Here is a 13,794-nt window from a genome sequence, read left to right on the forward strand (position 1 = left end):
GTGGAGGGTTTTGCCATAATCCGCTTCAAGCTTGGCAGGGGCAGGCGGGTTGGAGATCGCAGTTTAAAAGATTGATGTTTTTCAGAGAGCGCTGCTGCCTGTCCTAAGTCGCCTCTTACGACACCCGTGGGAAAAGTAGGGGTTGGTGACAAATGTATTCTACTCTGCCGTCACCACACGGATTGCAGTGTGGTGTACGTAAGCCGTTTGGTGACGGCAGAGTAGAATAGCAATACAATAATCTATACTAATATTATAAAGCTCGAGTTTGTTTGTTTAGTGGAACGCGCTAATCTTAGGAACTACTGGTCCGATATGAAAAAATATTCTTGTGTTGGATCCACTTCACCCTATAGCTAATAGGGACGGAGCAGTAAAGAAAAATTTTACAAAAACGGGAAATTTTATTCAAACTATTTACACGCGTACGAAGTCGCGGGCACAGCTAGTAATAATAACTATAAATCTGTCTGAAACAGTGCCTGAGGTTATAGGAGCGAACTGAGTACAGTCATATAGTACAAACGATTATTTTCAAAAGTGATTTTGTGTCAATGGACAAAAAGCATTTTGCCAGCTCATAAAAAATGAAATGCCTAGTGGGATCGGATGTTCTATATCCACGAGTTACCTTTGATCATGGGCCACATGGTCTTCTTGTAGTGTATGTAGCCGGTGATGGCCAGGCTGGTCACGTGCTCCGCCACCCGCTGCATGCAGTAGTGAACCTGAGGGTAGCAATAAGTTAACACTCACTTCAACAAATTCAATTTTGTAAGTACAAACCGATCGAGTTAACTGCGCATCATCATCGCATCGACGCTCTGGTACGGGGCGAACGCGGGGAGGAGTGCGGGTGAGTGCAAGGATAAGTCGCGCAGTTAACTCTATCGGGTTGTACTCTAAAATACTGAATAGATTAGCATTGTCTGACATCTAAATTAAAATCTGAGGTAGATACGTTTTAGCTCCATTAGAAATTATAAATGTTTAAATGTAGGTTGATACAGACCTACACGAAGGACTAGGATGTTTCATAGAGGGATACCACCACAGAACTAGTTGATATTCAGTCAGCAGGTAGACAAATCTTATGAAGTTGTACAGTCGGCGTGAAAAAGAGTGACATCCAAAAAGTTCGCAACATGTCTTTATAACAAATTGGAATAAGGTTTAGTTATCAACTTTTTTTTTGATGTCACGAACTATTTGACGCTAACTGTAATAGATGCTATTCATTATCATTATCATCTCAGCCATAGGACGTCCGCTGCTGAACATTATAGGCCTCCCCCTATGCTTTCCATGTTGCCGGTAGCGGTCTGCGTCCAGCGCCTTCCTGCTAGTACGCAGAAACTGACGGCCGATGGGGCAGCAAGGTTCTGGAGTAGAGGCCGCGTACCGGAAAACGCCGACGACATCGTAAAAATGCTAATATGTACATATTACAATTATTTTGTACATAGAAATGGTTTACCTTAACGCTAAAGTAGTCTGCGTAGGGGATGCCGGCGTTTTCGCTGGTGGAGTCGATGGAGTACATCACGCCCGGCTTCGAGCACTTGTTCATGACCTGGCCGTGGTTGGAAATGTTAATAAATAAGTACGTGCAGTGGTATTTACTAGCTCATCTATACTAATATTATAAAGCTGAAGAGTTTGCTTGTTTGTTTACTTGAACGCGCTAATCTCCGGAACTACTGGTCCGATTTGAAAAATTCTTTCAGTATTAGATAGCCCATTTATTGAGGAAGGATATAGGCCATACAATATCACGCTACGATCAATAGGAGCAGAGCAACAATGAAAAATGTTGCGAAAACGGGTTTTCACGCGTACGAAGTCGCGGGCACAGCTAGTCATAATTATCATAATTATAATAGGTACCTACGTTTTTGCAACAATAATGAAATTGGATATACCTTTCTGTTGCTATATTTCCCGCGTTTAATTCAGTTCATACGTGATCATGGTTCACGCAATGAGGGCTTGCTTATGTGCGCTCACTAGAGAGCGCTTCTGGGTAAAATTCTTGCTCCATTTTGGAAAGAATTAAAAATTAAAGTTCGCTACAGCTGCTGCATTTGTTCTGTCGTCTAACCAAACTTAAAACATGCAGCGCCAAGCTGTAGTAATTGAAATGCAGTTGCATTTCTTCAGCTTTATTTGTAATTTTCCGCTATAAAACCACAAAAAAAAAAGAAAGTCTTAACCGTCTTAATACAATCGTCTTGTTCTCGAAATCCCCTCTTTCTTATTCTCTCACTCATTCATTCCCTTTCACTCACTCCCTTGCGTTCTGTTTCACACTCCCACACTCGGCCATCCTGCGTACAGTCGGCCCTCGGACTGTTTTCAGCACATCAAGCTAAAAACTGTGGCAATTTATGTAGCTGTAATTGGGGCGATATTGCTACAAGAATGTATGGTCTGATGTGCTGTCGTCTGAATTTTTTTTTTATAATAATAATGACGTTTATTTCAAACAATTTTACAGTTCATAGTGGTTAGTAGGATACAATTTATAATCTTAAAAGTAATGTTAGTAAAGTATTTGGTTTTCTAATAATTGTAGGCATTTTGAAAGCCGCCGAGTTTGACTATGCCAGAAGTGTCTTCTCACATAATCACCCTCCGCACCCAACATCTCCACATAGGTGATGTGTATCTGTCAGCCACCGTTTTCAGAATGCTGTTGTCACTGCCACGCAGTCTGCTTATCAGAGATGCTGTCTTCTTACGGAGGACAGCGTGAAAGCCGTCGGTGTGATGTTTATGTGTGCGCGTGTGAATATAGTTGAAGTAGTCTGACCTGCGTTTCCGTGACCTGCACCTCCTTGGGCCCGATGGGGCCGGACGTGAGGCTCAGCGTGTAGCTCAGCTGCCGGCACTTCAGCCCCGCCGCCGGCTGCCACGGCGCCTGCCAAGACAATGTTACACTGCTTCAGACTATGACAACTTTGTTATAACAATGTTGCTTTAGTTAGACTATACCAACGCCGGAAGCAAATTTATTCATTTATTTATTTATTATTCATTATTGAGCAATTACATATTTGATCCAAATAGCGTCCTAAATCCTCTTTAGGTTTGTCTAGAGACTATTGTTCTCTATACAAATAAAAACAAACGTTTTAGTATAAGCATTCACAACACTTTCAGATATACAAAATATTATTTTAGCGAGTGCGCACTACGATGACGAAAGACTCGACGTTCGATCGCGATAATAGATAGAAATAGATCAAGATCCTACGATTATAATGTTAAAGTTATGGGTTCAGAATTTAGTGATGGGCGTGCCACGATGCCTGCCAAGAGCAATGTTACGAGTACCAGCTTTTAGATTATAGAAACTTCGATGGCAAACTTAATTGTACCACGGTGTCTGCCAAAAACATATGTTAAATGGTTAATTTCATTAGTCGTTCTGATCCGCATTTGTAATGTGGGTGACTTGTAAAGCATAGGAAACATCCCGCCGCATTTGGACAACCGTTTTCATTACTAATTTTGTTCAACCAATGTATGTGAGCCATTACACCGAAGTGTAACAATTACATAGGCTCTTCATGACAAAATGATGGAGGTAGCCAATGTTTTTTACATTATTCAAAGCTTCAACCGTCATATATCAGTGGCCTAATTCACGTATTTTGACAGTCAAGATCTCGCTTACGTTCAGAAGTCGTCCCATTGAAAAACAGTTCTAAATGAATATTCACAGGGGTCATTTCGATAGAACGATTACTCGATAGGATCGCAACTCAGCGATTTTTTTTCGTTGAAGTTTTGTTACGTGAATAAGGTCTAGTCTGTTTGTTATAGTCCGGTCTACCTTTGTTTTGTTCTTCCGTTGCGCAGTTGCACACCTAACACGGACGACTCTGCCACGTACCTGCACGTAGTCGGTGGTGCCCCTAGCGGCCAGCAGCTCGAGGTTGAACTTGGAGTTGGTGAAGATCATGGTGAACAGCTGGTCCACGTTGAACGGGAACTGCGCTCGCAGAAGCGCGCGGCCCTCGTGCGACGCAGAGCACTTCTCTACTGAGCCGCCGCTGGAATCGTATGCACTGGTTATTGATATGGTTGATAGTTGATTAAGCATCTGATGTCGTGCCCTGAGTGCCCGAGCAACTGCACTCAGGAGGATTTGACGAATGCCGCTGACAACGCCACTCTTGTGGCGGAGTTTTGGGCTGACACTGTGTAGGTTTGTTGTCGACACGAAAAGAAAAAGAATTGATATGGTTGGGCTATGATGGGCGCCATCTTATCGATGATTTTAGACAACAAATGTAAGGGCATATCGTAAAAAATCTATAAAATGCCCCTATATTTTTTTTATCGTGAGTTTCTTGCGCTGCTTCTTCTCAGCACTAGGCCAGTGCTTCATGACAAATAGTTGTAGGGTTAAAGTAAAATTGGTACATGTAAAAACTCTTCTTAAAAGCCTATTTGCAGAAAATTAATACTTTTATGACTTTTAACCGATATGAAAAAACTAGCTTATGCGTGCGGCTTCCCTTGCTTGAAATTAAGTCTGTTAAAATTTCATCTAACCAAAAATTATATTCAACTTTGATGTCAGACTGTGGGGTGTCGATAGGACAAACCATTGACAAAAATTGTTAAAAATGTCAAGATTAAGAGTTGAGGTGATTTGACATAATACCTATTAAGATCAGTAGAGTAGGGGAGACCGGGGATGGTTGAATATAGGGGTAGGTAGACTAACCGCCAAAAACTCGCCAACGGTTTGAGTATTGCGTCATCCCAGCGCAGCCACGCATCCTCAGATCATAGAAAGAGAATAGATATGAAGTCGCGCGTAACTACAACGAGAACCAGTGTCCCCACATTTCCCCCACCACAGCTCCCACACACACATTCAACTGTGTAAAAACAAAGCGACTGAGAGTCTACGACAACATGTGCAACCGGCTTAAAAGTGCTGTGATTGGCCAGAAGGCGTGCCTTATGGCCAATCAATGGCCGCGTGACGTGACGCACACTTTGAAAAAAGCAATTAGAGAGAAGAAAGATAAAATGGAGTCGATAAGATATCGATACTTTAAATCCTGGGGGCAAGGCTCGAAATTGGTTTAAAAAATGCTTGTATGAAAACCTTTTTATTATTATACGTTATTATTATGTTCTTTAACGATTTTTGCATAAAGGAGTCAGTTCCATTTTGTATGGACGAAAAACTCAGAATCAATTATTGGGACTAAATGAAGTTATATTAATTTACCCCAACCAAAGCTCAATGGTCGTTATCGATGGAGTATAGAAGTTATAGACTGACAAAGTTTGTATGAAAAGTCATGGGTTAAGTAGGTACTTGCGATTTTTACCAGTATTTACAATATTGGTAATATATTATTATTTACTTTAATAATAATAACAGGATCACTGTAATTATTATTAACTACTATCGCGCATTAACTTTTTAATTATGGCGAAATTCGTACCGCCTATGTTTATCAAAAATAATGCCTATGTTAGGCTTTCAACTAGCTCTTATAGTAATTACATAGTTGACAGTTACTAATCCCTTCTACTATTGTTATTGTTTTTGTAAAAACTTAAAAATCGCAAGCAACTCATGACTTTTTCATTCAAAATTAGAAAATAGAAAATAATAATTTACTTCTATTTATCGATAATAGGAAACCGTATTAGAACACGAGCCCTGCACTATGTTACGACCGGCACATGCGGCCGTACTGTGTATTTTCACGCGTCAGTGGATATCGGAAGAAATAAAATACATTGCGCAGTAGTTACGCATGACATAAAGTGGTTGCTAACTAAATCGTCAATGTACAACGTGTTTGAATTTTTATCACCACTAATTTCGATATCGCAGTAAATGTCACGGCACTGAATTCGTTCGTAAAAATGTTTAGTTTTTTTTATTTATAAGCAAAATACCAATGGATTTGCAATACTTACATGTGGTAAATGACTTCATTGTTCCTGTAGTTCTTCGTTTCACTTATGTTATTGCACGTTACGACGCATTATCCAACATTATCGGAGAACATTTCCTCAGTACGACTGAATCGCGACTAACCTGGCGTCGCGGGCGATGTTCGTTTCTGGGCATATCGCGGAGACACGCGCCACGCCCCCGTTTCACATCTATTCCCTTCTATGATCTGAGCACGCATCACTTTCCGCCCCCCGCACAGTCGTCGGTAGCGCCGCGTCGCCGGCACACGCCATTTTCGAGTAGTGACCCGTGATTTGTTTTCATATCATGTAAGTAATATTTTCGTGTTGCATATTTTTTGATTTGGTACCTACACATTTTATGTTAACCGTTTGCCTATTAGTCAGAGTGTTTTATGAGTCCATATTGATATTATTTCTTGTGTTATTTCTTTATTAGGTGGCAGTGTGTAGGTTATCCATGCCATCGAAACTTAAAATGTCGTTTGGGGTTGGTAGACTAATTTCTTTCGGGGCTGGTTGAACCAACCAACATCAATAACATTTTGAGTTTAAAATATCTTTAAAATTATCTATTTATTCGATTCTTAATACATACATTCTTTTTATTGCTACAGCACGATGAGGATCTATAAACGAACGACTGAACGATGAAGAAATAAGACCCTTTCCTAAAGCGGCGCCACGTTTAGATAATAGGAGAAATACTCGAAAACGTAAAAGTACTATACTATACAGGGTGTCACAGAATGGGTGAATCAAACTTCTAGAGGAAGTATTTCTACTAATGTACTATCCCAAAAAAATATGAAAAAAAAATTTTTGAGTTCGGATTTTTTTTAAAGTAAAGTGCTCTAAACTCGAAATCTAGTCATTATTTTCAAAAGTTTGTTTACAGATAAACGAAGCGATCATGTATAATTAATATTAGTAAGAAAAAAGTACAAATAAACTCCAAACGCAGCAATTATAGCCAGATACTTAGGCAAAGCTGATTTATTTTCATTTTTTAAAAAAAAAATTTGTGTCCTTATGCGCTTTATTTTTTTTTTTCATATTATTTAGGGATAGTACATTAGTAGAGCTACCACCCCTATCAGTTTGATTCACCCATCTGGGACACCATGTATACAAAGATTGATATGTGATTTAAAATGAGACTGAAGAAGATTTTAGTTTAAAAAGTTTAAATACTAAGAGTTGATAGTTTTTTTAAAGACTTATTAAAGATGTCTGTACCTGATTATAATTGTTTTTGAATAAAGAGTTCAATTAAATTGAAAATAGTGTTTTATTATTTGACTCTTCTCATAATTTCTTGCTTATTGATACGTAGGTCTACTTACCCCGGGCATATAGTCAATCTACCCCGGAACCGGGGTAGATTGACTAAGAGTTGATGTTCTATAAAATGCATTTAAATATGATGATGATATTTAATAATGAACTATGTTTTGTCGTTTTTTAGTAGTTCAATAGTTCTTCTATCCATTAATGCGATTTATTTGTCTGTATGGATGAAAACACAAAAAATATGTATGATTTAGTAAAAAATTAGTCAACTATCCCCGGTCTCCCCTACGTATGAGCTTTTATTCCCACCTGCCCCCAGTGCCCTGTCGGGTGGTCAATTATACTTACTTTAACTTATAAACAAGAGTGGCGCATTACTTATAAACAAGTATAATTGACTATTGACTGAGTATAAGTGACTAGGGTCACAAGGGGATAGATGGGGATAATACAGAAAAAATAAATTGACATCAAAGGGGACAGACCGGGAATAAACCAGACAAGTTGACTTACTTGTGAGGCTTCTCCGGCTCGCTGTCACTGGTGTCTGACATGTCTGTAGGCAGTGTGTCGCCGCCCTCGTCCTCTTTATACCCGTCGCCGTTCGTCACTGCAACAAACGACATAACATTATATAAATTGTTTCATCCACGAAGACGCGCCCCACCATTCTTCCGCTAATGTTTGAGACTCCCCGATCAAACTCCCCGCACCCCGCGCTTCCCTCGACCAAAAATTAGTGGGGCGCGTCTTCGTGGATGAAACGATATGATCTGTCGATCAAAATTAATACAGCTGTCGATAAATCAAAATAACAAACGCTACCTATCACTTTTTCGCCATAGGTCATTTGGTATACAATGCAGGAGCGCGACCCTCTAATTTACCAGAGACAAATTGAGGATTTAGCCGAAACTTTCCACGCTGGCCATATGGATTAGGAAGACCTGGATGTTTAGTCTCCTCTTTCCGAGTTACGAGAACATTGGGAGTGACTATTCTGCTCTGCCGAAACCACATGTCGACTTCATAATAATAAACCTATTATACAAAGAGAACTTAACGTACGTTCAATAGCAGGGGTGGCTATCTCGTAGCCTTCGACGACATCTTCCGTCCACAGGGAAGGTCGCCTGGTCACACTCACGAAGCCCTCCTCCTCTGCCTCATGCAGGTCAGACACCATGTAGTAAGTGGCGGCGCGGTGGACTAAAGCGCACGTCATGTCCAAAGCGAACCTTAACCACATTATCAGCAGCTTATTTTAAAGTCTGTCTGCTTTTGGGCCGAAATTAAAATCGGGCACAGTTTACTGAACACAACATTTTGGGTAATAAAAGTTATTTGCATTAGAAACTTGTTACAAGTTACAATTTACTCTAACTGCAAGTTATTTGGAATAGATTAATCTAATGTCTTCCAGATAAGAATTCACAAAAAAATAATTACTGTCCGTCTATAGTACATATAAAAATAAAGCAAACTTCAATGAAAATAACTGAGCTATTTTAAGTTATCTTCGGAACTCGCACAAGTTATACTATTTTTTTTCCTTCACTAGGTTCGGTTGTTTACAATTTGCACAGTGCCGATATTATATTCACAGCGAATATATCAACGCGAGCGGTCGCGCTGAACAATGGTCAAGCGTATACTGGTTCAAGTCGGACTGTCATGCCAGCTTATATTGCACATCGTGGATATTTTTACGATATTTTAAAACTAAGGGCCCGCACCGTTTAACGCTTAAGGTACGTATTCACCACAGTATTGTGCGTAAAACATTTTTTTGAACTGAAAAGACGAAACTTCCGTACGCAAAAATGAAATTCACTACTAGGTAATGAAATTAGAAATTTGATACAGATCATACTTGTTTTACTGAGCTTTAATTTCGAACTTAAATTTAAACAGTTTATGAGACTAATTGAACAAGGGTCATAGGAACACCACCACAAACTGCATTATGAATATTTACTGACTACGAGGCATAAAAGTAGTTTTAATGCTTTACTTATTAATCCAAAATGTTGATACCGAAGTAAATAATTCTATCATTATATTATCAAGAGTAATAATCGAGGGTAAGGGTCAATAAATGCCAATATGATAAATTTTCGCTTTTCTTTTCTTTTCGCTTCGCATGATCGCTGTCGTAACTTCACATTTGCACACTATGGTGGAATCGTACCTTTACAGTCAAAAGAAAGTACCTCAAGTAAGTACCAGCTTCCATTCCTGTGGTACGTTATAATCCAGGGTATTTTTACTCTAGCAAATAACATGTTGGCTATTGGAATAGGTACATAGTTTATAAGGAACGAATATTTTTTAAGCCATCGGCCGTGTACACCAATTTTATAACTATGAGATTATCTCCGTCTGTTTGTAACATTTTCACGTTTAAACAACTGAACTGTTTTCTTACTTATTCGTTTGTTCATGATGCGTCTAGGTGGGATTGTATTAATTATTGGAGCTAACAATTTTTCTCAAATATTTCAACCCTTAAAAAAATGAGTAAGTAATAATAAAAAATATAATAAAAATAGTTTATATTTATGTATAAATAAAAAAATAGGCAGTGGCCTTTTTGTGTTTTTTCCTTTCATTCGAACACCACAACATCTGGGGTACTGTTATAGAAATCCCCTTTGCTTTTAGTCGGCGCGGTAATTCCTTCGTGTTCAATCTTAGAAACAACTTTGTACAGCCATATCGGGCTGATCGGGCTACACATTTCTGTTGCAAAATAACACCTATTGCAATAAGATGCCGCAGTGTTCGGTAACTGTGCCGTTATCTGTACAAAAATAGAACTTTACAGTCGTTTAATAATGGCGGCATTTGTTTTGCCTAAGCTAATTATATTTTTGTGTGCTAATAAGTTTTCGAATGTCCTAATTTGTGCGATTAACTTACAAATACGTATTATTGACGCTGCTGGAGAATTTGGTCTCCTCTGCAGGAGTCAGGTAATGATACGAGTGAGGATTGATGAATGACATTCCCCTTTTCCTTGAGTTTCAGTATGTGACACTTTACCGAAACCTGACACGGATTTCTTGAGAGAACTTGAAAAGTTATATTGCACTGCTTTTTCAGTTGCCTACAGTCTGGTTAATAATCCACCATTATTACATATTAAATTAATACATGACGATTCAGTTTCCCCCAAAGAAGTCCACCGAGTTCTTACAGTCTGTAAAAAGAAGGGGGCTTTTAAAGCTTCTAGAAGAATGCTAGTGGCCGTAGTGGTCTTATGCTTTGCCGAATCTACCGTTTCTAACGTCTGTAATGACGCAGTTACACAATGCGCGAAATTGAGCGAACAAGCGCGAACACACCAACGTAAGTATGGGCGACGTACGGCGAAACGAACTGAACTGCGTGTTTACACTGATTCGGACAATTTCGCGCATAGTGTTACGCTCAGTTTTTACCAAAGCGGAGCGGAGCAGAGAAGTGTGCTGAATAATCAATCAGATTTTATTATTTCTACATCTAGTCTCCGCTCCGCACAGCTCTCAAATTCTATAGAAAAATTTCACTTTGACGCTCCTTGGTGGAACCGGGTCCTGCGCAAAGATGATGTGGTGGTGCATACCTAGTGGTGGTGAGGAGTCCCGGTGCGGGTGGCGGCCGCCGCGTTGTCGCGGCGAGTCACGCGCGTCCGCCGCGCTGCTGGCGTCCATTGACGAGTCCACCAGGTCCTGCGCAAAGTGCTTCTTTAATACCTCAGCCACAGATCACAGAAACTAAAGGGAGATGTGACAAGGGGGCGGGGCCGGTGTCGCAGCAATATGCCCAAAAACAGAACACATAGCTCGTGAAAGCAATGATGACAGCAGCGACGTCATAATGTATACAGTTTACGTTGCTTGCGTAGTACTAAAGATTATTAGAACGTTGAGTACTGATACCGCAGTGGATAATGAGCACATTTTTGATTTATTTGTGTGTGTTAATTTCTAATGCGAGACTGAGTTTCGAACTCAGCGCATAAGTTGGCATCTCTCTATACAGGGTGTTAGGTAAATGGGTATATGAGCCGACACTAGCCCATGTTAACATGGGCATATAAATGGTATGGTGAAGTCAGAAATTTGATATCATCATTTTAATTTTTTAAATTTTCGTACAAAATAAATTTTAAGAAATCCGATTTGTATGAAAATTAAAATAATTAAAACGAAGATATCAATTTTCTGACTTCACCATAACATTTATATGGCCATGTTAACATGGGCTAGTGTCGGCTCATATACCCATTTACCTAACACCCTGTATATCTTATGACCTCAGCCATACTACCCGCGCAGTTAGTGAAGTAGATGTATAGACACGCACTTATGCCCGGTTTCCATCAAGGCGGAGCGGAGCAGAAAAGTGTTTTGAATAACCAATCAGATTTAAATATTTTGAATTCTCTTCTCCGAACCGCGGCTGTCAAAAATCTATAGAAAAATTTGACGGCCCGTCACTTCTCCGCTCTTCTTGGAAACCGAGCCTCAGTTTTAAATAACCTCGCCTCGTTTCGCGCGACTTCCTAAAGTTGTCGGTATTGTGCCCGACTCAAAGGGCTCGAAGTGCATGTGGTAAACAAATTATTGATATTCCCAGCTACGACATAATTATGCTTGTGTTAGGTCCGTTGCTTAACAGAATGGAACTGAAAACCTCTCGAATAGACAGTCCAATACTCAAACCGTTGAAGCCTGTGTATCGTTGGGCCATATTGTCAATGCGATCCAAGTTTAAACAGGTAATATACTACTACTACTGAACCTATCTGTGGACAATGGCGCTGGTTACATTGTTACACTTTAAAAGACGTGTACTAAATCTTAATATTGTGCCTACTTGTAATTAGTCACAATATTGCATCATTTACTTTTGCACTCGGCACCACCTCCAAATTGAAATGTAAAACAAAACATAGTATCAGATTTTCTTTATTCTTTCTTGTACTAAATGTGTCACTTAGAAATATTTAACAATGTTCAATCAGTCGCACACCAACCTCTGTACATATTGGTTATCTACAATATAATTTGGAAACCAAACATCTCTAATTATTTCTGGAGAAACCTCTCACACTTCATCCATCCACCGAGGCCAGGAAAAGTGGTGACCCCGACAAAAAAAACAACAACCAACATTCAAAATGTTTCAACAACCAGCTCCGCAACCACCACCGCTGCCCGCAACTTCATCGGAGTTAGCTGCCGTCACAGTGTCTTCCCGGCTACCCGACTTCTGGCAAGACCAACCGCGCTTGTGGTTCATCCAAATCGAAGCCATACTCAAACCACAAAAGCTGAGCGACGAAGCAAAGTTCAACCTCATTGTGACCAAACTAGGGAAAGACGTAATCAAGCAAGTGAGCGACATCCTGCTGTCCCCACCGGAAACGGACAAGTTCGGAACTCTAAAATCACGGCTCTTGACAGTGTACGAGGAGTCAGAAAACCGACAACTTCAAAAACTGCTGAGTGAAATCGAGTTAGGCGACCAAAAGCCATCGCAACTGCTACGCTACATGCGTGACCTAGCACGAGGCAAGATTCCTGACGACACCTTAAACATCATGTGGCAAGGCCATCTGCCATCTTCAGCACGCGCCGTCCTCGCAGTTACAGACGTCAAAGACCTAGAAAGTTTGGCAACCATAGCAGACAAAGTATTAGAAAATACTAGACCACTCCAAGTTTCCGAGGTAACTTCCGAACCTGTTTCATCCGAATATGCTAAATTACAAGCACAGATTGCACAACTCAGCATACAGGTCGTTGAACTACAGAGATCTCGATACAATTATCGCAATCACAATAACTATCAGCGACAGCGTTCGTCATCTCGCGGCCGTAATCAGACACCACACCGTGACTCAACCTCTACAAATGGACTGTTTCTATCATGACAAATTTCGACATAGAGCTAGAAAATGCGCAGAGCCGTGCAGTTGGAAAAACAAGAAAACAACAAACTCAATGAATCCGGAAAACTAACTTCGGTGCAGCCAGCGGCGGATGTCTGCACCATCACGCCCACCCACCGCCTATGCGTGACCGACTCCCACAGTGGCCTACGCTTTTTGGTGGACACCGGAGCCAACGTATCAGTTTTACCTGCAACCAAAAGACCCTATTCAACACGCGAGTGCGACAACACTTATAAACTATACGCAGCCAACGGAAGTGTGATCAAAACTTACGGAACTAAAAACTTAGTGCTGAACTTAAATCTACGCAGACCCTACTCATGGACTTTTATCCTGGCCGACGTGCAACAACCTATACTTGGCGCCGACTTTTTAAGTCATCACAAACTATTAGTCGACGTCAACGGTAGAAAACTAATCGACGCAGTGACCAATCTGAACGTTATTGGGTCTATAGTCACACAAGACTATCCTACAATCAAGACAATAGACATCAATACGCCATATTACGACATCTTATCTGCTTATCCGGACATCACCAAGCCAGTGTGTTACAAGGAAATCCCAAAACACAATGTCATGCATTACATCGAGACTAC

General features: G+C 40.3%; 1 protein-coding gene across 1 annotated transcript in view; it reads right to left on the reverse strand.

Moving 5' to 3' along the window:
- LOC135075958 (uncharacterized) overlaps positions 1-13,794 on the reverse strand; it is a 58,263-nt gene that overhangs the window by 15,773 nt on the left and 28,696 nt on the right. The window contains exons 11-16 of the mRNA XM_063970405.1: positions 10,859-10,964; positions 7,765-7,861; positions 3,899-4,058; positions 2,813-2,920; positions 1,478-1,573; positions 632-728 (exon numbers count right to left, since the gene is read on the reverse strand). Of these exons, the coding sequence (XP_063826475.1) occupies positions 632-728; positions 1,478-1,573; positions 2,813-2,920; positions 3,899-4,058; positions 7,765-7,861; positions 10,859-10,964 (664 nt within the window). The remainder of the gene's footprint in view (positions 1-631; positions 729-1,477; positions 1,574-2,812; positions 2,921-3,898; positions 4,059-7,764; positions 7,862-10,858; positions 10,965-13,794) is intronic.

The sequence above is a fragment of the Ostrinia nubilalis genome, chromosome 11 (genome assembly GCF_963855985.1).
Source record: "Ostrinia nubilalis chromosome 11, ilOstNubi1.1, whole genome shotgun sequence".
In the NCBI taxonomy this organism is placed as follows: domain Eukaryota; kingdom Metazoa; phylum Arthropoda; class Insecta; order Lepidoptera; family Crambidae; genus Ostrinia; species Ostrinia nubilalis.